The 23,887-nt window shown below is 37.6% G+C and overlaps 1 protein-coding gene across 3 annotated transcripts in view; it reads right to left on the reverse strand.

Annotated features, from left to right (window-relative positions):
• The window catches only part of gpc6a (glypican 6a), a 421,465-nt gene that overhangs the window by 33,624 nt on the left and 363,954 nt on the right, over nucleotides 1–23,887 (reverse strand). For 2 of the 3 annotated variants that reach the window (XM_089132555.1, XM_089132553.1), the window contains exons 5-7: nucleotides 19,355–19,485; nucleotides 17,312–17,455; nucleotides 15,070–15,099 (exon numbers count right to left, since the gene is read on the reverse strand). In XM_089132555.1, coding sequence (XP_088988681.1) covers nucleotides 15,070–15,099; nucleotides 17,312–17,455; nucleotides 19,355–19,485 — 305 coding nt within the window. The remainder of the gene's footprint in view (nucleotides 1–15,069; nucleotides 15,100–17,311; nucleotides 17,456–19,354; nucleotides 19,486–23,887) is intronic. The other variant, XM_089132554.1, reaches the window with a different exon arrangement.

Raw genomic sequence — 23,887 nt, forward strand, 5'->3', positions numbered from 1 at the left:
TTTAAAGGGTTAGTTCAGCCTAAAAAAAACATGATTCTGTCATCATGTACTCATTACGTCTTAAAATGCTCTTTTCAATGTAATCAAAATTACAAAAAAGCAAAATATAAGTAGTCAATGTGACTTGTGCACTGTATAAAAGTCCTCTGAAATGTATCTTTTAAATATGACAAAAATGTTCAATGTTAATGTGTCAGTTCTGATGATGACTATCTGACGATGATAATTTTTTGTTAAATATACATTTAAGCAATGCAGTATACGCTACTAAACTTCAATGTCACAATTAGCGTGTTACACTTCATTCAGCAAACTAGCTAAGACATTGAAAAAGAAAATAAGCATATTCATGTAATTGACAAGATATTCAGCTTTCAGTGTGTTTGCTATGTTGCTGCAGCCAGTTTCACAGCAGTGTTTATTAGTTCGTGAGATGTACCCTGCTAAATGAAAGTGGAAATGTGCCGTTAAACACTGTGCAAACGGTTCATTGTTATCGACATCAAACCTTGAAAGTCTAAGGCTGCACATTTATATGTGAGAAGGCAAGAACAACAGCTTATCTTATCCAGCTCTGTTTGTTACACAAAAGGTTTGTGTCCAAATGAAGGGTGAATGACTTTATTTCATTTTTATTTACAGACTTTGTGGATGACAAACAACCTGACACTCATCATTAAACTAAGTGTAAAACAAAATCTTTCGAAGCTTAATTCAACTTGCCATTTCTTTGCGAGCAATTCCTGAGTGAAAATTCTTTCCCAGCGTGGTTGTTTATTCAAATACGGCATAAGGCACAATGAAATATCTATAATTACATGACTGAGCTGGAAGGATGTTGGTTTAGAAAAGCCCATTTCTTGGGTCCTCCCCTGAAAATGTCTTCTCCGAGGTGGTTAGGAATTGCCCACATTTATGCCCGTTGTGGTTATTCTGCTCATAAAAACATCTGCTGAATCTGCAAAACAGCATGACGCAGCAGCATGCCATGCCACGGTGGAAAAAAAAAAGAGCCTGCTGACTGCACTGGTGTTTTATTCACCCTACTCAGCCGCACGGTAATTGTGGCTTTGGGGGAATAAAATATAGAGTGGCTATCTGAATGCACGCCTCCATTAAACTGTAACTTAAACCATCTGATGGAATGTCTTTGTGTTTTGAAGCTATTCAAACCCCTTACTGGCAGAGGCGGTTGGATGCTGTATCAGCCAGCGCTCCACTAACAGACCGCGGGTTTGCTTTTTTACAAGCGCTTCTTTCTTCCCAGCCACATCCTTTGTATTTTACACGGATTTAGCCCTGGATGCCGCGGCCTAGAGACCATAAAATGTCAACACTGATTGTTAAGAGAGAGGGCGAACGTCAACAGAGCAATAAATTACAGATCGAGAAGTGGAGGTTACACAGCCACAAAAGGAAATCGTAGGATGTCACTTTTCAAAACTTTGATAGCTAATCACAATCTAAAATGTTTCGACGAGCCTTTTAAAATTGTGGGCCGTCCATGCAAACGTACTTAATTGCAAGAAATACAATGTAAAAGTACATATGCATTATATATTGAACAGTGCTGTCAAATCAATCAATTGCAAATTGCTTAATCGATACACGCTAGGGCTGGGGTAAACGATTATTAACTAAACGATTAGTTGGGCGATTATTTTATCGATTAGTCGACTAATCTAATGACTAATTGGACGACTAATATAAAGAATATTTTTCTGCTGCTCAATTAATAAAAAAACAATATCTCAAATAAATACTAGCATACTGAATCAAGATACTATAAGCTGGCTAACGTTAGTCTAATGTTATGTATTTGAACACCATCATAACTCTACAACCGCCAAAACCGTGTTAAAATATTTTTTACAAACATTTTTTATCATAGAGAATGTTTAAATATTAATATCAGCTGAGGAGGGAAACGGAGTCGGAGGCGGAGTTCACCTACTGATCAGAGCGCGTGCTGACACGGAGTTAAAGGATTAGTTCACTTTTGAAAAAACTTTTGCTGATAATTTACTCACCCCCATCTCATCCAAGATGTCCATGTCTTTCTTTCCTCAGTCGAAAAGAAATTAAGGTTTTTGATGAAAACATTCCAAGATTTTTCTCCATATAATGGACTTCAATGGGAACCGGATGGTTCAGGTCCAAAAGATAGTGTTAATAACAGTTTCAGATGCAGCTTCAAATGTCTTTAAACGACACCAGACGATGAATAAGGGTCTTATCATGCGAAACGATCGGTTATTTCAAAGCTTATTCCAAAAATGTAACTTTTCTAAGGACAAATGCTAGCCTTTCTCCATTCTGTGAGGCGCGTTTGCAACGTCACGTAGTACGTAATTACGTTCAAAAGGTCACGGGCGACGTAGCCAGAAGTACAGAGTCAGAGTGTTTACAAGTTGAACGCATAGGTTGAACGTGAAAACTAACTCAAACGCCGTTTACAAAAAAGGAATTATAAGGTAAAACAACGATGTCGGACGATTTTGATTCTGTACTTCCGGCTACGTCGCCCGTGACCTTTTGAACGTAATTACGTATTACGTGACGTTACAAACGCGCCTCACAGAATAGAGCTAGGCTAGCATTTGTCCTTAGAAAAGTTACATTTTTGGAATAAGCATTGAAATAACCGATCGTTTCGCATGATAAGACCCTTATTCATCGTCTGGTGTCGTTTAAAGACATTTGAAGCTGCATCTGAAACTGTTATTAACACTATCTTTTGGACCTGAACCATCCGGTTCCCATTGAAGTCCATTATATGGAGAAAAATCCTGGAAAGTTTTCATCAAAAACCTAAATTTCTTTTCGACTGAGGAAAGAAAGACATGGACATCTTGGATGACATGGGGGTGAGTAAATTATCAGCAAAAGTTTTTTTCAAAAGTGAACTAATCCTTTAAAGCCTGGTTTATACTCGACACGTCCGCACGAGCGCGAATGTGCGCACGGAAAAAATGACCCGTTGGGTGCGCAAGACCAGGAAGACTGTGGCGGGCTGTGTGTACGCCTTTTTTTGTAACAACGCGCCCGGCGCCGCGTCCGGGAACGACTTCAAGCCGAATCTGCCCGAGCTTGTACGTCTCACCACACCGGCACCCAGTTTGCGCGTCTAAATTGCATTTTTTTTTCTTAAGGGTTTGTTTACTGTGTGTGATTCATTTAATAGATAGCACATTCACTTCTAGTTGTCTTCGTCCTCTATTCTGCAATGTTTCGGTCTCCCACGTGTGTGTGGCAAGCTGTACCGCGGGGAACATGCAAAAAATAAATAAATAAGGAAGCGTCGACGCAAAAATATGACGTCGACGCAATTTTGACGTCGAATCATCGACGTCATCGACGCGCCGCTACAGCACTAATACACGCACACTTTTATCAATTATAAATGTATAATATTATAATACATTTTAAAGAGGTTCTCTACTCAAGCTGTTACCATAGAAAATATCATAAATTTTAAAAAAGTATTGAAAAGTATTTCCATGTTAGCGCTGGCAAATCGTGATTAATCGCATCTAACATTCAAATACACATAAAAGTTGATTAAGTGGAAATTTATGGAATTTTCTAAGGTAACGGCTTCTTTGATGAGAAGGAGTATGATCATGTTTGAACTGAAACCAAGTTAAACCTCATATACACACATAAAGGACGTAAAAGCTAAATGAAAAAGAATGAAAAACGTGTGTAGCCTGAAAGAAAATCGTCACGGCTGAAATATGAGCATTTTTTACTCTAATATCACTAGTGCTGTGCTAAAAACCAGTCAAAAAGTCAGGTAGGATTTTTCTATGACGTTATGAATGTATTAAGGGCACAGAATCATTGCGCTCTGGCTGACTGAGGTTATAAAAACGTCTTCATTTATTTTGCAGGATAATTACGCTTGGCATTGACAGACAAAAATGTGCCACTGGCAGCCTATAAGAGAACACGGATCTAGTTGTTTTGGTCAGAGCGCTTCTTGCCAAGTTCAACATAAAATCCCTCTGCCATATAATTAAAAGGCTGAGGTAGGATTGCATATTCTCCCAGCAGGCATTTATTCTCAAGACCTGATTCACATGAGAATGACTTCGAGTTAACCCTGCAGATGTGGCTTACTTCTTCATCTTGTAACATGCTGCTAACGTTTCCGAAACCTCTTCACTTATTTCCATTTCTCCTCTGGCCTGGACACACGTTTGCTGTTAAAAGCCTCCTACATGCACTGGAGATGCTGAGTATTATGGAAATGGTGCTCATAATATTTAATGAAGGCGTACCTATTTGGTTTAGAAAGAAATATCAATATTGCGTTTATTCCTGCTGGAACTCTGTGACCTTAGTCATAGGTTTATGAAAACGCAACAGTCCTTTTTCTCTGGATGCCTTGTCATCTTTGTAGATGCTGGAATGCATATCAGTGCTGGGGAAACAAACTAAATCACAGATGATGATTCATAATGCAAGAAGACAGGTTTCGGCTCATAGGCTTGATTTGTGGCAAAAACGTAATTGACTCGCACCCTACAAATCACCAGCAACCAAGACCAAATATTCACCTTATTTTCTAACCTACATCAATCCGTGTCTGTACACACCAGCCAGAGATATCTGGAAGTCAAGTAATTAATGAGACAAGCCTTCAAGCTAGATGAGGAACAGTCTGGTTAGATGCCTACACATAATAAAAGTAGGCCCACATCGAGCGAATGCCTCCACAATGTGGATTACCACCCATTACGTTTGTGATTTCTCTAAACTGAACATGCACTTCAAAGACACATCCAAGAAGAAGATTGTATTGCAGGATTAAAGGTTGCTCTTTCATAGATTAGGAGAATTAACAGAGTTCTAAGTTTTGTTTTAAATGAGTTTATTAATTTTAAGAATTTCTTCCTGTCTCACTTTCTTCATTTAATATCATTCCAGTGTAGGATAAACAGTGTTGTAGTCGAGACCAGCTCACTCGAGTCCAAGTTGAGACTGAGACCATAGAGGGTTGAGTCCGAGTCGAGACCGAGACCAAAGAGAGTCAAGTCCGAGTTGAGACGAGACTGAGACCAAAGAGAGTCGAAAGCGAGTCGAGGCCGAGGCCGAGACCAAAGAGAGTCGAGTCCGAGTCGAGACCGAGACCATAGAGAGTCGAGTCCAAGTTGAGACCGAGACCAAAGAGAGTCGAGACCGAGACCATAGATGGTCGAGTCGAGTCCAAGACCAAAGAGCGTCGAGTCTGAGTCGAGACCGAGACCATAGAGGGTCGAGTCTGAGTCGAGGCCGAGACCAAAGAGATTCGAGTCCGAGTAGAGACCGAGACCATAGATGGTCGAGTCGAGTCCAAGACCAAAGAGCGTCGAGTCTGAGTCGAGACGAGACCGAGACCAAATAGAGTCGAGCCTGAGTCGAGACCAAAGAGAGTCGAGTCCGAGTGGAGACCGAGACCATAGAGAGTCGAGTATGAGTCGAGACCGAGACCATAGAGAGTCGAGTCCGAGTCGAGACCGAGATCATGGAGGGTCGAGTCCGAGTCGAGACCGAGACCAAAGAGAGTCGAGCCGGAGTCGAGACCGAGACCAAAGAGAGTCGAGTCCGAGTCGAGACCGAGACCATAGAGAGTCGAGTCCGAGTCGAGACCGAGACCATAGAGAGTCGAGTCCGAGTCGAGACTGAGACCATAGAGAGTCGAGTCCGAGTCGAGACCGAGACCAAAGAGAGTCGAGCCTGAGTCGAGACCGACACCAAAGAGAGTCGAGTCCGAGTCAAGACTGAGACCAAAGAGAGTCGAGTCTGAGTCGAGATCGAGACCATAGAGGGTCGAGTCCGAGTCGAGACCGAGACCTAAGAGAGTCGAGTCCGAGTCGAGACTGAGACCAAAGACAGTTGAGTCCGATTCGAGACTGAGACCAAAGAGAGTCGAGTCCGAGTCGAGACCAAAGAGAGTCGAGTCCGAGTCGAGACTGAGACCATAGAGAGTGGAGTCTGAGTCGAGATCGAGACCAAAGACAGTTGAGTCCGATTCGAGACTGAGACCAAAGAGAGTCGAGTCCGAGTCGAGACCGATACCATAGAGAGTTGAGTCCGAGTCGAGACCAAAGAGAGTCGAGTCCGAGTCGAGACCGAGACCAAGAGAGTCGAGACCAGAGAGGTTGGATAACCTAAGGTTGTGTCTGAAACCAGACTTAAAGATATCTTAAAGATAAGAATATGTAAAATATTTGGTGGTGACAGTGACGACATGGCATGTATTTTTTTAGTTTTTATATCCATTTTGGATATTTTAATTCACGTCCTGATGTTTCCATTCCAGAATTGTGATGTGAACCCTCAAATCTATCACTGCTTAAAGAGTATGGCAGCTGAAGTTATCTACATGTATCTTCAAGTACTTTAACACACCACAAGCTAAACTTCTGGACTCTGTTTAGTGTCTTACAGCATGGAGAGCCTCGTTACTTTAAATGGCTTGTTCTCGTTCGCTCTGCTCCCAAGAGGACGTCAATAAGTCTCAAAGCTAAGTGCTTCCATTAAAACTTCAATGAGCTATAAAACCTATGCGAATTCACTTCCTTAATCATACTTATGATACTTGCTCCTTTTAGTTGCAAAAGTGCTTCCCAATTCACAGGTCTTTAAAGCTTCAAAACCAAGAGAGTGGCTCATTTAGACATCATTTTTATGCTTAAAAGATTTCAACATCTGACTTTTTTTTAATTGAGGCTTGATTCCATCACAGAATAAATTCAGTAATTTGTGAGTTTACATCTTGTAATTCTGACTTTATATCTCACAATTGCAATTTTACATTTCTCATATCAAGGATGATAACTATAATGGCAACGACAAAAACATCTGAAAATAAAGATTTTTGGTTGCACTCGATCTTACTCAGATAAGTACGAAGTAAAATTAATGTACATGTACTTACAGTTTCAGTGACCACTTGACATGTATCATAACAGTTGCTTTATTAACAATCATGAACAATGACGATAAACACAACACAACTCAAGTCACACCTAAGTCGCAAAAAAACTGAAATTGAAGACAGAGACTCATTTTGGTATGGCATTCCCGATTATGTTCTCTATAGTACCCCACATAACAGCATGAAACACGACATTTTACTATTTATTGTTAATTCATTCATTCCCAATCAATACGTCCAGCATCAAACACACCAATCAGAAGGCACGTATATTCATCACCCATTGGAAAGTACTGTTATATAAACAAACAACAAACAGTAAGAATATAGCCAAGTCTTACCTTGTGATAATCTTTGTGTCATTTAATTTCAAAAGCAATCATTTAATCCAAATTTGAGCTGCGGCCTGCTTGCTGTTCATTTTCAAGAAGTGCACATTTCCATGTCCTTTTCACCAAGTATTTGCTGCCATATGCAAATAATATCCAACTTTACCACTGGACGGACATTTTCATACAAACTCATTTCCACAGATCGGTTTGTTAAGTTGCTAAAAAAAGAACAAACAATTAAGACTTGACTTGGACATTGCTTTTAGGGACTTGTCTTTAAATGTAAAAAAAAAATAAATAAATAAATCACTATGTTGATGGAGATCATTATTTTATGAAGGACGTCCACCCTGCTCTCGTTTAAAAGTGCAACAGCCTCCAATATGCTTTTGTTCCCCGAGGTTAGCAGCAGTGGCTCTTTTACGACTCAAGTCATGTACACAGTGATGAAAATAAATTGGGTGTAGAGGAGAGACCCACGAGTGCGGTTGCCAGACGCGCACAGGAAGAATCAATGTAGCTGCAATACTGCGTTTTGGCGAGGGCTCAGACAATGCATCTTTACATTTCAGTCCGATGGCCGACGCGTGTTTACCTGCTGATATCAGACCACAAGCACACTCGCTCATTTGCACTCTTCTGTCAACCGTACTGTAGTCGTTGTGACAAAAAAAAGCACAAAAAACAAGCAAATGGGCGATAAGCAAGTGTTGTATGGTTAGCCATCAAACCTTGGCAAATCTCTGGGGTTTGTGTCCATTAGCCTGTGTCTCCTGTCTTTTATAGCATCTCTGACACAGTCGGATAATAAACAGAATTGGTTTCATTTGGGCAGCATTGCTCTTCATAAACATTAGAACGGGACAGCGGTGAAACTGAGATGAGAATGTTCATTCGTTTACCATTTAAACACTGGTATCACAATCAATTTAATGACTAGTTGCACTTTGAATTAAACTGGTCAGCTGTACAAAATGCAAATGGTGTGTGATGTACTGCAGTCATCCTGCAATGAAGGGCCAAATGCAAATTGTGTGTAGCCTCATAAAAACGTTGAGTCTGCCATGGCTTTCTGCCCAGCTGAACGTTCACAGAACTCACGGCTAACATCCTGGCAATATATTAACAAAAATTCATCCAGTAACGTTAGCAGAGCGTTCATTTAAAGTTATCTGGTCTTTAAGAAGCCTAAAATCCAATAAATAACGCGTTCTACAGAGACCCTAAAGGGTACGATGCATTACGTTCAGAGTGTTTTGTTGGGTGTTGAATTATCTGCATTGTCAGTCGCTCCAAATCCTCTGTTATGAGTAACGCTGGCCGAGAGCAGCACAAAGACTCTGTTTCAAGACATTGCTTCTGTAAGGACAATTTCAGTATTGGGGGGGGGGGGGGGGGTTTAAGATATATGAGGCTATTTGTCATTTAGCTAACCTTTTTTCCAAGCAAGCAACTGATAGGATATTTACTACAGGAACAATCCCTCTGGAGTAACATGAGCTTAAGCGCTACTTATTTATACCACACACACACACGCACACTGCTCAACACACATACGCTGTTCAAAAGTCTAGGGTCGATAAGATATATAATTAAAAATGGTAAGGAAATGAAAAGCAACTGTTATGCTTACCAACACAGTAAAGACAATAATATTATGATTTTTTTTTTACAATTTAAAACTACTGTTTTCTATGGAAGCTTGTTTACGCCACAGAATGAAAAATAAAAAAGGTAATTGCGACTTTATCTCACAATTCTGACTTTTTTCTCACAATTACGAGTTTACATCTCGCAATTCTGACTTTATTTCTCAGAATTGCAAGATATGAAGTCAGAATTGGCTTTATGCCCAGCTGCACTACTTCCTGAACTTCAGCCAGCTCCTTGTTTCCTGTCTGCTATTATTGGCCAAATTGATTAATTCAGGTGTGTCTGATTATTGTTGCCATGACTACTGAGGTTAAGCACACCTGAATTAATCAATTTGACCAATAATGGCAGACAGGAAACAAGGAGCTGGCTGAAGTTCAGGAAGTAGTGCAGCTGGGCATAAAGCCAATTGTGTGATATAAAGTCGCAATTGCGTGTTATATAGTCAGAATTGTGAGATATATAGTCAGAGTTGCGAGATATAAAGTCAGAATTTCATGTTATAAAGTCAGAATTGCGAGATATAAAGTCAGAGTTAACCACGCTTATCCGGGAAAATTCAAACGAGTTTTATGAGAAATTCCTTTGGATATTGGATACTGGATGCTTGGCGTATAAATCACCAAAATGCCCCCATCGAGGAAAGGCCCGATACCGGAGGAATTCGAGGAGATAAAGCTCTCTATCCACTCCCTGTGCGGCGATGTGGCTGCGGTTAGAGCGCAGCAGGATCAGCTCCTGGGACTACTGGAGGAGGTGAAACAACTACGCCTCCAGAACGCGGAAAAAGACCAGCGTATTGTGGATCTTGAGCGGAGAGTGGACGAGCTGGAACAATACTCCCGCATGAATGACGTGGTCATCACCGGGATTAAGATCAGGCCGCGCTCCTATGCGCGTGCGGTGGCCACGAACACCGGGGAGCCCAGCGACCAGGAGACACAGTCGGTGGAACAACAGGTTGCTTCCTACCTCCAGAACAGGGGGATAGAGATGGACCTGGAGCACATCGAGGCGTGTCACCCACTGCCCACGAAGAATGAGAGACCACCAGCGGTCATCATGAGGTTTACCAATCGAAAAAAGAAAATAGCACTCCTGAAGCAAGGACGCAAACTGAAAGGCACAAATGTTTTCATAAATGAACACTTGACAAAGAAAAATGCTGACATCTCAAGGATTGCACGACAACTTAAAAAACAAGGCAAGATTCAACAAACCTGGGTAACTAACTGTAAGATCTTCATCAAACTAAATGGGACACCGGAGGAAGCAAAAGTTTTGATGGTGAAGAGGATAGAAGATCTCGATAAGTATTGACATTAATGCAGCACCTGGTATCAAAGTAGCTTGTGACTCCATACACTAACAAATGCTATACAAACCAAGAACACAGATTACATCAAGTGTTGATATGGACATGCTACAGAACATTCTACAACATCAACAAATGGAACTGGAGACGTGTGAGTATCAAGTGCACACCACAACAGAGCCTGATACTGAGATAGACCCTGACAATAACTTTTTCTCTTCGATTGCTAAAAACTGCAATTATCTTACCCAAGAACAATATGAAAACAGTGTAAAACCAGAAGGTAATCTGTCAATAATACATTTTAACAGTCGAAGCATGTACACCAACTTTGAATCTATCAAAGATTATTTGGAACACTTCACTCATCCATTTAGCATTATTGCAATTACTGAAACCTGGTTTAATGATGATAAAGGTATTGATTTTTGTCTTGATGGCTATGAATTAAGATATACAAACAGAATAAACAAAATAGGAGGGGGGGTTGCTTTGTACATCCACAAATCAATTCAATTTAGTGTTTCAACTGATATGACCATAGCTGTGGATGGCTTATTTGAATGCATAACAGTGGAGATTCATAATGATAAAAAGACAAATATCTTCATGAGTTGTATATACCGGGCACCTGGTTCAAGCATAGAAACTTTCAATGAGTGGATGGGTAAACTGTATTCTACTGTGAACCAAAAAAACATATTTATCTGTGGTGATTTTAACATTGACTTGTTAAATCCAACCAAACTAAAAAACGTTGATGACTTCACTGACACAATGTATAGCTTGTCGCTGTACCCAACTATAACGAAACCGAGTAGAATAACGTCACATAGTGCCACAATCATTGACAACATCTTTACTAATATGATGGGAAATCAAATCATCAGTGGCCTACTCATATGTGAAGTCACTGATCACTTACCTGTTTTTTCTTTGTGTGACTGTAACCTCAAGAAAACTAAAGATACTATGGCAAAAATCTCTACACGCAAAATTACTGAGGACATGATCTGTGCCTTAAACAATAGTTTAGCACTCCAGGATTGGACTTCAGTTTACAGAGAATCAAATGTGGACAGTGCTTATTGTAATTTTTTAGATATTTTCACTTGCCTACACAATAAACATTGCCCTGTGAAAGAATATACTATAAAGGAAAAACACAAAAAAAGTCCCTGGATTACGAAAGGAATAATTAATGCTTGTAAAAAGAAAAATAATCTCTATAAAGTGTTTATTAAAGAAAAAACAATAGAAGTGGAACAAAGATATAAGAAGTACAAAAATAAATTAACTGATATTATAAGAACAAGCAAACGGTTATATTATCAAAAAAAACTATATGAACATAAAAATAATATAAAAGGAACTTGGGATGTCTTGAATAGCCTAATCAAACAAGGATCCTCAAAGTTGATATATCCTGATCACTTTATTGATGAAATTGGTGAAGAATATAATATGAGTAATGTAGTAAATAAGTTTAACAAGTTTTTTGTAAATGTTGGCCCCAAGTTGGCCGCTGACATTCCAGACAATGGAGCTATAAGATCAACTATTGAACGGAATTCCTTTTCATTCTTCCTCTCAGCTACAAATGAGCAGGAAGTAACAAACATTGTCTGTGAATGTAAAAATAAGTTCTCCACCGACTGTCATGATATCAGTATGACATTGATTAAAAAAGTTATATTGAATATTGTAAAACCCTTAACGTACATTTGTAATTTGTCATTCCAAACTGGCTGCTTCCCAAGTAAAATGAAAATCGCTAAAGTAATTCCAATTTTCAAACAGGATAACAAACACGTTTTTACTAATTACAGACCAATCTCTCTTTTGCCTCAGTTTTCAAAAATTCTGGAGAAGCTTTTCAGTTCTCGACTTGAAAGGTTTCTTGAGAAATATCATGTAATTAATGATGGCCAGTATGGCTTTAGGCCCAAAAGAACTACCTCGATGGCAATAACTGAAGCTGTTGAAGAAATTACTAATGCACTAGAGCAAAAAAAGTATGCAGTTGGTATCTTTATTGATCTAAGAAAAGCCTTTGATACTATTAATCACACAATCTTGTTAAATAAGATGGAAAGATATGGAATTAGGGGGCTGGCTGGAGATTGGTTAAAAAGTTATTTAACAGGGAGGTCACAGTTTGTAAAAATGGGTCAGTATTTATCAGACACTCTTGGCATAGTTTGTGGTGTCCCCCAGGGGTCAGTGTTGGGGCCAAAATTATTTAACGTGTATATAAATGATATTTTTACTATATCCAAAGTACTGAAACTCATACTATTTGCAGACGACACGAATATATTCTATAGTAGTGATGATTATAAGGAGCTCGTAAATGTGGTAAACAGGGAATTAAATATAATAAAAAAATGGATGGATACAAACAAATTATCTTTGAACATAAACAAAACTAAAATAATGATGTTTGGTAATCGTAGCAAATTGATTGAACAGAGAATAAGTATTGGTGATACCCAAATTGAAATTGTGAGTGAGTATAAATTTTTGGGGGTAATAATCGACAGTAAATTGTCTTGGAAGCCCCATGTCAGACACATTAAAAGAAAAATCTCCAAAAGCCTCTCAATTATAAACAAAGCAAAACTATACCTTGATAAAAATGCACTCCGTACCCTATACTGCACTTTGGTACTACCATACCTTATGTATTGTGTTGAAGTGTGGGGAAATAATTATCAGAACACAATAAATCCTCTGATTATATTACAGAAAAGAGCCGTGAGGGTCATTCATAAGGTTGGTTACTTAGAACATACTCATAAGCTGTTTAAGCAGTCAAATTTGTTAAAACTCGATGATCTTGTAAAATATAATACAACAATAGTCCTCTATAAAGCATTTAACAACTTATTACCGCCTAACTTACAACGTTTTTTTCAAATTCCTGTGCGAGCTCATAACTTGAGAGGCTTTGGATATTTTTCGTTACCAAGAGCCCGAACTACTCGTAAACATTATTGTGTGTCTGTATGTGGAGTGAAACTCTGGAACAAACTGGACTTACAACAAAAGCAATGTCAAACTATCCATCAATTTAAATTGTCATATAAACATAGGGTCTGGTTAAAATACAGAGAGGAGGATTTTTAATTTATATTGATGTTGTACTCTGTCTTATAATGTTAACATGTGCTCAATGTTTCCTTACCATCGTTGGTATATTGTCCATTACCATCGTTGGTATATTGTCCATTACCATCGTTGGTATATTGTCCATTACCATCATTGGTATATTGTTCATTACCATAGTTGGTATTGTTTATTCTTCTTAAACTGTTTGATAATGTTGTTATAATAAATTATTGTGACTGTGGTAACGCCACCATGATACAACCTATGTAAACAATTCGTGACCAAAGTAAACATGAAGCTTAATGTATTAATCACCAAGTGGTGAACTGGGGTGGGATTAAATAAGTTTTCTTCTTCCCACTCCCTTTCAGGTAGAATTCGATTTGTTTTGTTTGTTGTTGTTTTTTTTTTTTGTTTGTTTTTTGTTGTTGTTTTTTTGTTTGTTTCTTGTTTCTTTTTGCACTGTATGACTTAACAAACATTTTGTCTGCCTTGTACTTTTGTGCCATTGCCTGAAATAAATAAAATAAAAAAAAAAAAAAAAAAAAAAAAAAAAAGAGTTGTGTTATAAAGTCAGAATTGCGAGATATAAAGTCAGAGTTGTGTTATAAAGTCAGAATTGCGTGACAAAGTCTGAATTACGTGATATTAAGTCGCAATTGGGTGATATAAAGTCAGAATTGCAAGTTATAAAGTCAGAATTGCTTGATATAAAGTCGCATTTGTGTGTTATAAAGTCAGAATTGCGAGATATAAAGTCAAAATTGCGTGTTATAAAGTCAGAATTGTGATATATAAAGTAAGAATTGCGAGATATAGTCGCAATTGCGTGTTGTAAAGTCAGAAATACATAATATAAATATAGAATTGTGAGATATAAATTCAGAATTGCGAGATACAAAGTCAGAGTTGCGAGATATAAAGTCACAATTGCGTGTTTTAAAGTCAGAGATGCATTATATAAAGTCGCAATTGTGTGTTATAAAGTCAGAATTGTGAGATATGAACTATCCTGAAGGGAAAAAAGTTAGTTTCCCCCCCCCCCCCCTTTAGAATTGGCCTTTATTTCGTACAATTCTGACGTCATATCTCGCAATTGTGAGATAAAAAGTCGCAATTATTTATTTATTTTATTTTTATTCAGTGGCGGAAACACGCTTCCATAGTTTTCTATGTGAATATATTTTACGCTGTAATTTATTCCTGTGATCAAAGCTGGATTTTCAGCATCATTGCTCCATGACCTCTCAGAAATCAGTCTAAAAACGTAACAAATTCATTTGTAACACTATACATTTCTGCACTTCAGATCACTTTTGATTAATTCAACGCATTCTCAATGAATAAAAGTAATATTTTCTATCCAAAAACAAAAAGTTACTGACCCCATACTTTTGAACTGTAGTATTGCCTCTGACCATATCGGAAGTAACAAAATAAAACCAACAGGAATTCTGTCATCATTTACTCACCCTCATACTAGTTTATGATGCTTTTCTGTCTTTTTTGAAGGCTAAATACTTGCATTATTTGCAATAAAAAGAGTGGCTAGTACCCTTTAATGAGAGAATGATCCATTACCTACAGCCCATGTCTACAACTATATACAGTACAGTGCATTACTACTCAGAAAGTACACCAGCAGATGAAGGAGAGGGGGAAAGATGGAGAGAAGGCTGGAAGACACAAGACAAATGACGGAGGAAAAGTGAGAGGAGGGTTGGACGGCTTACGCTGTGTTGCATCGTCCTCCAGACAATCCTCTGGGACGCGGAAGCAAAAAAACAGAGGAAAAAAAGGTATTTCATTGAAAGTGGAGATGAGAAAGAGAGAAAGAATACCACGGGAAAACACATGATAAATATGCATTAGACAGAAAAGCAATATGCACGATTACATTTGATGAATGGCATTGCTGGGATATTCCATCCCATTCCCTCGGTCTCTGGAAAAAAGCAAATGCAAACGCTTCTCTCTAACTCAACATTTATTTAACCGTCACGTCTCTCCGTTATATATTTGAGGGTTAACTTTAAACTCATCCAATGCACAACCGACCGGAGAAAACGTACTTGCCCATATTGGATAGATTAGAAAGTCATTTTAAATGAATTCTCACAGTAAGCCGGGGGGTAAAATAGCATTATGCACAAATGCAATCTTGTTCTACTTTTAAGTCCAATTCATATTTTCATCTATTCTTGTTAAGTATTATGAGTTAGAAGACTTCATTCCAGTAGAGTAACTCAAGCACACTTCATCAGAAGCCTAAAAACTGTGTGTGGGGAGGGTTAGTAATAACAACAACTACTGTATATCCAACTTTGTGATTTAACCCTTAAAGGTGAAGTATGTAGGATTTGCTATTGTAAAATACATTCTCTAAACCAAGTTTATTGTATGACTAATACAACGCCATTCATGGGTGTGAACATTTGAGCACCATCTAAACACTGAGCTAAGATCTGTCAATCACTTTCCAGCTCAGCCTATCATTAAAGTTGGGGGCGTTGCTACTGTAGTGGGAGGGTGTTTAGCTGCTGTGGGAACATGACATTCAGCTTTGGTTCAGATGCAAGCCCCAATTTGCTGAATTTAGACCTTCAAAGTTGAAACCGGTCATAAACATGTCAAAGTGAACGGGGCGTAGCGATGAAACGCTACAGTGGATTCTTCAATACCATACAGCATCATCATGCACCCGTTTAAAATGACAAATGTAGGAGTTTATAATGTTTATTTAGGTGTAGTAGTTTACATACTTCAACTTTAAGAAATCGGTAACACTTTAGTTTGGGGACCAATTCTCACTATTAATTAGCAGGCATATTAGGATACTGGCGGTTTATTATTACTTATAGTAGTAGTAGTAAACCATTTATTGTCACTTAGTCACAAGTACCAGTGAAATTGGCCATCAACCTGTCCATACAAACATATATATGATATGACAAGGGTTATAAAGCACATATTAATGCCTAATTCTAAATGACCTTGTTCTGCAGCTCTAAATCCTACCCATACACTTAAAGGAGTAGTTCACTTTAAAAAAAAAACTTTTGCTGATATTTACTCACCCCTGTGTCATCCAAGATCTCCATGTCTTTCTTTCTTCAGTCGAAAAGAAATTTTTCCAGAATTTTTCTCCATATAATGGACTTTAATGGGAACCAAACGGTTCAAGGTCCAAAAGACAGTTTCAGTGCAAACTGCAAACAGTTCAAAGGGCTTTTTAACGATTCCAAACGATGAATAAGGGTCTTATCAAGTGAAACGATCACTCATTTAATAAATACATAACAAAGTTTAAGTTTTATAAGCTCAAATGGTCGCCTTGCTCTGTTCTGTGATGCACGTTCGTGACTCTCCTCTTCGAACTCGTTCATCAAAAAGAACAAATCTTTTTCAGAGTCAACTCGTTCATTTCGTTCGTTGAATGAACCAAATGACATGAAAAAATCGTTCATTTGAGCTTATAAAACTTAAACTTTTTTTTTGTTTTAAATGAGTGATCGTAAGACCCTTATTCATCGTCTGAAATTTTTTAAAGCCCTTTGAACAGTTTGTAGTTTGCAATGAAACTGTCTTTTGGACCTTGAACCGTTTGGTTCCCATTGAAGTCCATTATATGGAGAAAAATCCTGGAATGTTTTCATCAAAAACCTTAATTTCTTTTCGACTGAAGAAAAAAAAATTTTTTTGAGAAAGACATGGACATCTTGGATGACATGGGGGTGAGTAAATTATCAGTAAAAGTTTTTTTTTTTTTTAAAGTGAACTACTCCTTTAACAACTACCTTATACTAACTATTAATAGGCAATAATTAGAAGTTTGAGACAAAAATCACACAGTGGTATGCGTTCCACATTTTTGCTTTTCCCACGGCGTTTTCCTGTGTCTGAACCCCAAAGGTCATCACTGCCCACCTACGCCTGCCCACACTGCCCCACTCTGCCCTCCTGCCACCCACTCACCAGTCTGTCCAGGCTGGTGCCGGCTGCCGTGGTGGGTCTCTCTTCTGGGCTGTACGGTCTGAAGCGACTGTTGAACACATCCGAGATCCCGCGGGCAGATCGGCCCATTCCAGCTGGTTTGGGATGACCGCATCCTTGAAATACCTATAATTACCAAGTGGGAAGGCATCAGCCTGTGTGGTTAGGGTGTAAAAACAGCTGAAAGTAAAGAATGAAGTGCAACGAGAGGGTGTGTATGGTGTCGGGGAGCGTTCTTGAAGGAGATGACATATTTCGCATTGAATTGTTTATTGCATGAGGGGAATGAACAAACGCTGTTGATGTTTAATGCAGTGTACGTCGCTTTGGATAAAGGCATCTGCATAAAAGTTTTAAGTTAGTGTGCGCATTTTGAGCCACATTTTGTAAACGCCATATCCTGATATAACAGGATGCCTAAAGCGTGAAACAAACTCTATACAAGTATATGAATACCTACCAATTTGCATGCATGGTTGCATTTTAAAATGCACACAACCACAATTCATAATGCAATGAATTACAGAAAGTGAATGTCACATTCTCAATGTTCTCACCAGCATTCACTGTTAGTGATTCATTGATTCATCTCATAAGTATTGCATTTGATTGCATTTGCATCATGATTCACCACCAAAGTCAATTTCACGTGTATTCATATAGCCCTTTATACTAAAAAGATTGTGCAAAGATAATGTTGCAAAATGCATCAATTACGAAACAAATCCAATATCAGCTTTAAAGAGCTATACTTTGTATGTAGCTCAATTTAGTTTAATGTTGATTCAGTTTAGCTCTTCAGAAGACAATAGTGTCTATTCAGTGTCGTAAATATCAATTCAGATATCAAATCAAGAGAGAGGACTGATGTGTTTTATTATGTGTTCATGAGGGGCTTTTACTTTGGTTTTATTTTCTGCCATTAAAGTCTTTGAATGTTCGCCGGTTCCCGCCTCCTTCTTCCCACAACGTCTAACTTTGTTACACTCTACAAAATCCCATTCAACAAGTTCCCTATAATCGCCATGCATATTAGCAGCACTTGCCGAATAAACAACAAAATAATTCAATTCCAAGAATACTGACCATACAGAGTTTAAATTACATTCTATTGATGCAAAAACTGAGAATGAGAGAAATAACATTCACATGCATGCTAACGTCTCGTAGATGCAATGAATTCTGGGTGAGCTGACAGTGATGGAACATTTTAATGCCACGGCTGGCTCTTATGGCAGGATGTTGTCTGATGTCGGACGATCTGTCACTATGATTATCATTCAAAGTCTCTGGCTGACATGTACACACTGATGTTCATGGCTGCTGTGCATTTTCAATCAGGTCCTCCTGCTTTCCAGAAGCTTTTAATGCAACAGCAGACCACAGCACTCAGAAGACAGTCTGTGCTTATTTCTTTCCACCTCCACACTGGTGTTTGTGGATCAAGACACATTTTATATTTGCTTACTGCCCTCGGCATGGAAGTCCATCAGGGATACACGGCTAATTTCCCTGAATATGAAAGCTCCTGTTGAAAGCTTCTGCACCTGATGTGTGGCTTTACAATGTGGGCAACATGAATATTCATCAAAATTTTGACCAAATGTTTAAAAATGTTCTTCACACTATGGGAAAAAGTAAACTAATACGTGACATCCATTCAGTGCTTTCAGAAGTTTTTATATTAACATATTTTGACTACTGTATTTATTGATCAAAAAAAAAATATTAATCAAAATAAACAAAAAGTTATTGTTTTAAGCCACAGAACACTTTTATGGTTAATTTTCACACAAAATCTGTTGATCAATGCAAACATGCATTCTTTTTTCTGCAACCATACACTATGGGAGTCGTGAAAAACATTTTTCTTAAGCTGTGAACTTAAGTTCACTCAAAAAATCCTTTAGACACATGGTATTGCTGCAGCTTGAGGAGCTTTGGCCCTTGATATTTGTGTGAGCGTCCCACATGTCCCTGCATTAATGCCTGCCTATATGTGTGTGTGTGTGTGTGTGTGTTTACCTTGGTTGAAACTTGTATGCTGTTGTCCTGCATGGCCATGATGGCCTCAGAGATCTTTACATCTATCGGGTCCATGACGGCCTCGATGTTAAAGGGCCCTGCGAGTCTGTCAGCCACCAGCAGCATGGCATCTGTCACAACACGGGACAAAAAACACATTCACATATCAGATCTAAGACCTACAACACACACATGCAGCGATGCTATGACCCCTCTCGCCCATCTAGATCCTGAGGAAAATACAAAAATGCAATATGTTGAACCTTACACTCTAAAAATTGCAGCCATTGGGGTAAATTTTTTAATTACATTTTTAACCCAACATTTGGGTTTGTCCATATTTGACCCAAAGTTGGGTTAAAACAACCCACTCAAAAAATGCTGGGTTGTTTAAACCCAAAGCTGGGTCAAATATGGACGAACCCAAACGTTGGGTTAAATATGGACAAACCCAACCGTTGGGTTAAGTCTTATATTTAAATTTTAACCCAATAGTTGGGGTTGTCCATATTTGACCCAACTTTGGGTTTAAACAACCCAGCATTTTTTAGAGTGCACTGACCATGTTTAGTCAATTGGAAACAATATGCACTAAAATATATATATATATATATTTTAATTTCGTATAATATGGATAATTATTCACAATAATTGATCTAGGAAAGTCATTTTGATGTCATGTTGACTTTAAATAATGTTTGTTACACTCTAAATAATGCTGGGTTGTTCGAACCCAAATTTGGGTCAAATATGGACAAACCCAGCCATTGGGTTAATTTTTTTAATTACATTTTTAACACAACATTTGGGTTTGTCCGTATTTGACCCAAAGTTGGGTTAAAACAAGCAACTCTAAAAAATGCTGGGTTGTTTAAACCTAAAGTTGGGTCAAATATGGACAAACCCAACCGTTGGGTTAAATATGGACAAACCCAACCGTTCGGTTAAGTCTTATATTTAAAATTTAACCCAATAGTTGGGGTTGTCCATATATGACCCAACTTTGGGTTTGAACAACCCAGCATTTTTTAGAGTGTACCGACCATATTTAGTCAATTGGAAACAATATGCACTAAAATATATTTTTAATTTGGTATAATATGGATAATTATTCACAATAATTGATCTAGGAAAGTAATTTTGATGTCATGTTGACTTTAAATAATGTTTGTTACACTCTAAATAATGCTGGGTTGTTCGAACCCAAATTTGGGTCAAATATGGACAAACCCAAATTTTGGGTTAAAAATTTAATTTCAATTTTAACCCAACTTCAACTTTCACTTTCAACTGTAATTTTTTTTATTGCATTTTTTTAACCCAACATTTGGGTTTGTCCATATTTGACCCAAATTTGGGTTGAAAGTGAAACAACCCAGCATTTTGCAACCCAGAGTGTATGCAATCAAGCAGATTATGCAAATTAAAAAGCTATATCTTCAAAGTCTGAGCTAAAAAGATCACAATTATTATGATTTATCCTCAAACTAATGTAATTAATATGCACAAACATCCCAGTAAACCATCCAGGAAAGTCATTTTGATGTCATGTTGACTTTAAATAATGTTTGTTACACTCTAAATAATGCTGGGTTGTTCGAACCCAAATTTTGGGTTAAAAATTACATTTCAACTGTAAATTTTTTATTGTATTTTTTAACCCAACATTTGGGTTTGTCCATATTTGACCCAAATTTGGGTTGAAACAACCCAGTATTTTTCAAAGAGAGTATGCACTCTTAAATAAAGCAGATTATGCAAATTAAAAAGCTATATCCTCAAAGTTTGACCTAAAAAGACGACAATTATCATTTATTATCCTCAAACTAATGTAATTAATATTCACAAACATGCCAGTAAACCAGATGAAGTGTCCAACAGATGGACTCACGCTAAACATGAGGCTCAACGGCACCTTAGAAAGCGTCTCGGCTCAATACACATTTAACTTCACCGAGTTGTATATCTGACTGTCACACGGGCATAAAAACATGTAATGTATTGATTCAATTAGTGTCAGGGAATTGATTTTACCCTTGAGGTTTTCCCCTTGCGCTCATATTTTGAAGTCTTGAGACGTATCGTTTCTCTATAATGTCCCTCGCAGCTAAACAAACGGAGAGTCATTATGTGTTTCTCGCTGCGAAAGACAGTTTGTTAGAATAAGTAACACTGACAGGGCAGTAATGTGTACATTTCCCTCAAAATCACTCTGGAAAATGGGAAGATGCCTGAGAAACTGCTTGTGTGCAGTAATTAAACTCTTGATTTGTCTCAGCTGCTTGTTTGAAATTGTGTAATTTGTGTTTTTGTGTGTGTCAGGCGACGTTTTCAGCTGTGTTTCTCCACATAGTCTCGCATGCTGAGAGCTAACAAAAAGTAGCACATTATTTATTTTGGCATGAAACTATGGTAAAACTATGTTGTTGTTTTTTTTGTGTGTCATAGCACCATGGCTCCAATTATACAAAATATAAATTGGTAAACATGCTGTAGGCTACCTGCCAAAATCTACTATGATACTTTTTTAAACATAACGTACTGCATTTAACAAAAGTGTGTTTATGGACATTTTACTGTGGTATAACCATGTTTAACTGGGCCACTTGGGAAAAGTAGCACTCAGAGATGGTACCAGATGGCAAATGTACACTTATACACCAAAATATAATGGTAATAACATAGTAAATGACATACAGTACGAAGCAAGTGCCATGGTATTATGACAATCATCGCTGTACTGATTGGTAGATGGAGAAAAATGGTATGAAGGCCTGATATTAAATAAACAAACCAACTGATTTCATCTTAAATAAAGACGGCTCAATCATCCATCACACAACACACTACAAATAACAAAAAGAAGTGCCAACAGTGGAAAAATAAGATTGAACGTTTCATTAAGACATTAAAATGTCACCTGAAGGCTATGCTGGCTTCAGAAAAAGGTAAACAAGCTTTCGCTGCCTTTTGTAGATATAATGCAATCTCATTGCAATCCACTGTAAAACTTTTTAAGCAGATAAAAACATAGAAATGTACTATTTGGCTGAGAAAACACATACGTTAAGGCTGTTTTGAAAAGATTTTCACAGTAAAACTGAGGTGAAAACAGGACAAACAAATACTAAATAAAGATCTCTGAAGATGCATTCAGTATCTGAGCATCGCAGTTTTGCATTAGCTCTAATTTTTCCAAAAGCAACTAAAAAGCAATTCACTTCACTAAGCGACCGATCCCTGGATACAGTGTTCATGCATTTATTTATTTTTGCAGCACAGAGCAATTATGTTAAAAAGACCATTAAAATGATCAGAGAGATGCTGAATGTACTTCTATGATAACAGGATCCGAATGTTAAGCCTGCAGTGAAACAGATAAGCCCGGCGCAGGTCCGAATATTGTTCACTCGGACATCAGATTTGAGGTGTAGCGCATTATTTTATGGATGATGGTACGGCAATACATCTGATTCCTGATGAATGTAATCTGGTAGGTGCAGAAAATGTTGCGAAATAAGTTCAACCTTGACATGAATTGTCCTTACAGAGGTGGTGAGTGAAAGCAGGCAGTGCTGTGATTGGCCGATTGCGTTGTAGAAGTAATAATGTCCATCTATGGGTCAGACTGGTGGAGATGGAAACACGCATTAAAAAGTAAACAAATCACTAAGAATGTCTAAAATAATAATAATAAAATAAAAATTAATCAGTGAGTGAGCTAGTTTTAGTGACACTTCAGCTCTAATTAAACATGCATGTTTTATCACCTTCATGACTTACGAATGAATGCTGAAAATAGAAGCCTTTCATTTTATATTATTTAAATGTTTTAATATTAAATGATTTCAGGAATATGTAAATCAGACTTTTAATTATTTTCTTTGAATAAATTAAATATATAGGCCTACTTAATTTATTAATTTATATTTAATTTATATTTTAATTTAATTATTTATATAAATGTGTTTTTTTTAACTAGGCCTATACTAACATGTTTTTTTTTTGAAGAAATGTATTAAAACAACAAGAACAAAAAAGATTTTTTGCGGCTTGTTCAAATTGCTTAATTAAAATGAGCTTAAGCAACACAAATGCTATACATTTTGTCCAAACTTAATTTTATTGTGTTCAATCTGCTTAAATATTTGTAACATTTAAGTTTACTTAAGCCATTTGTGTTGCATTAACTAAAACTGGGCGCTGCGTGTTAGTTCCCAGCATGCTTTGCATGTGGTTGAATTAAGAGAGAATACATGTTAAAATGAAGTGTTATTTTATGTGTTATGTGTTAAAGAAAGAAGACTAAAGACTGATTCGGCAACAATCACAGCATGTGCTTTGGTGGGTGAATCAATTAAATCTTATCATTTAAGATGCTATAAAGTGCTATTAGTAGCTAATAGATGTCTAGTAAAGTCTAGTAATTGATTAGTGTGACATTAAAATCAATTATTTTGCTTTGGAGCCTTTTTAAATTCACTGACACTACTAAATTAGGGTGTGCCCAAACATAGTAAATTAATTAATTAG

The sequence above is a fragment of the Pimephales promelas genome, chromosome 6 (assembly GCF_988280905.1).
Source record: "Pimephales promelas chromosome 6, fPimPro1.hap1.1, whole genome shotgun sequence".
Classification (NCBI taxonomy): Eukaryota; Metazoa; Chordata; class Actinopteri; order Cypriniformes; family Leuciscidae; genus Pimephales; species Pimephales promelas.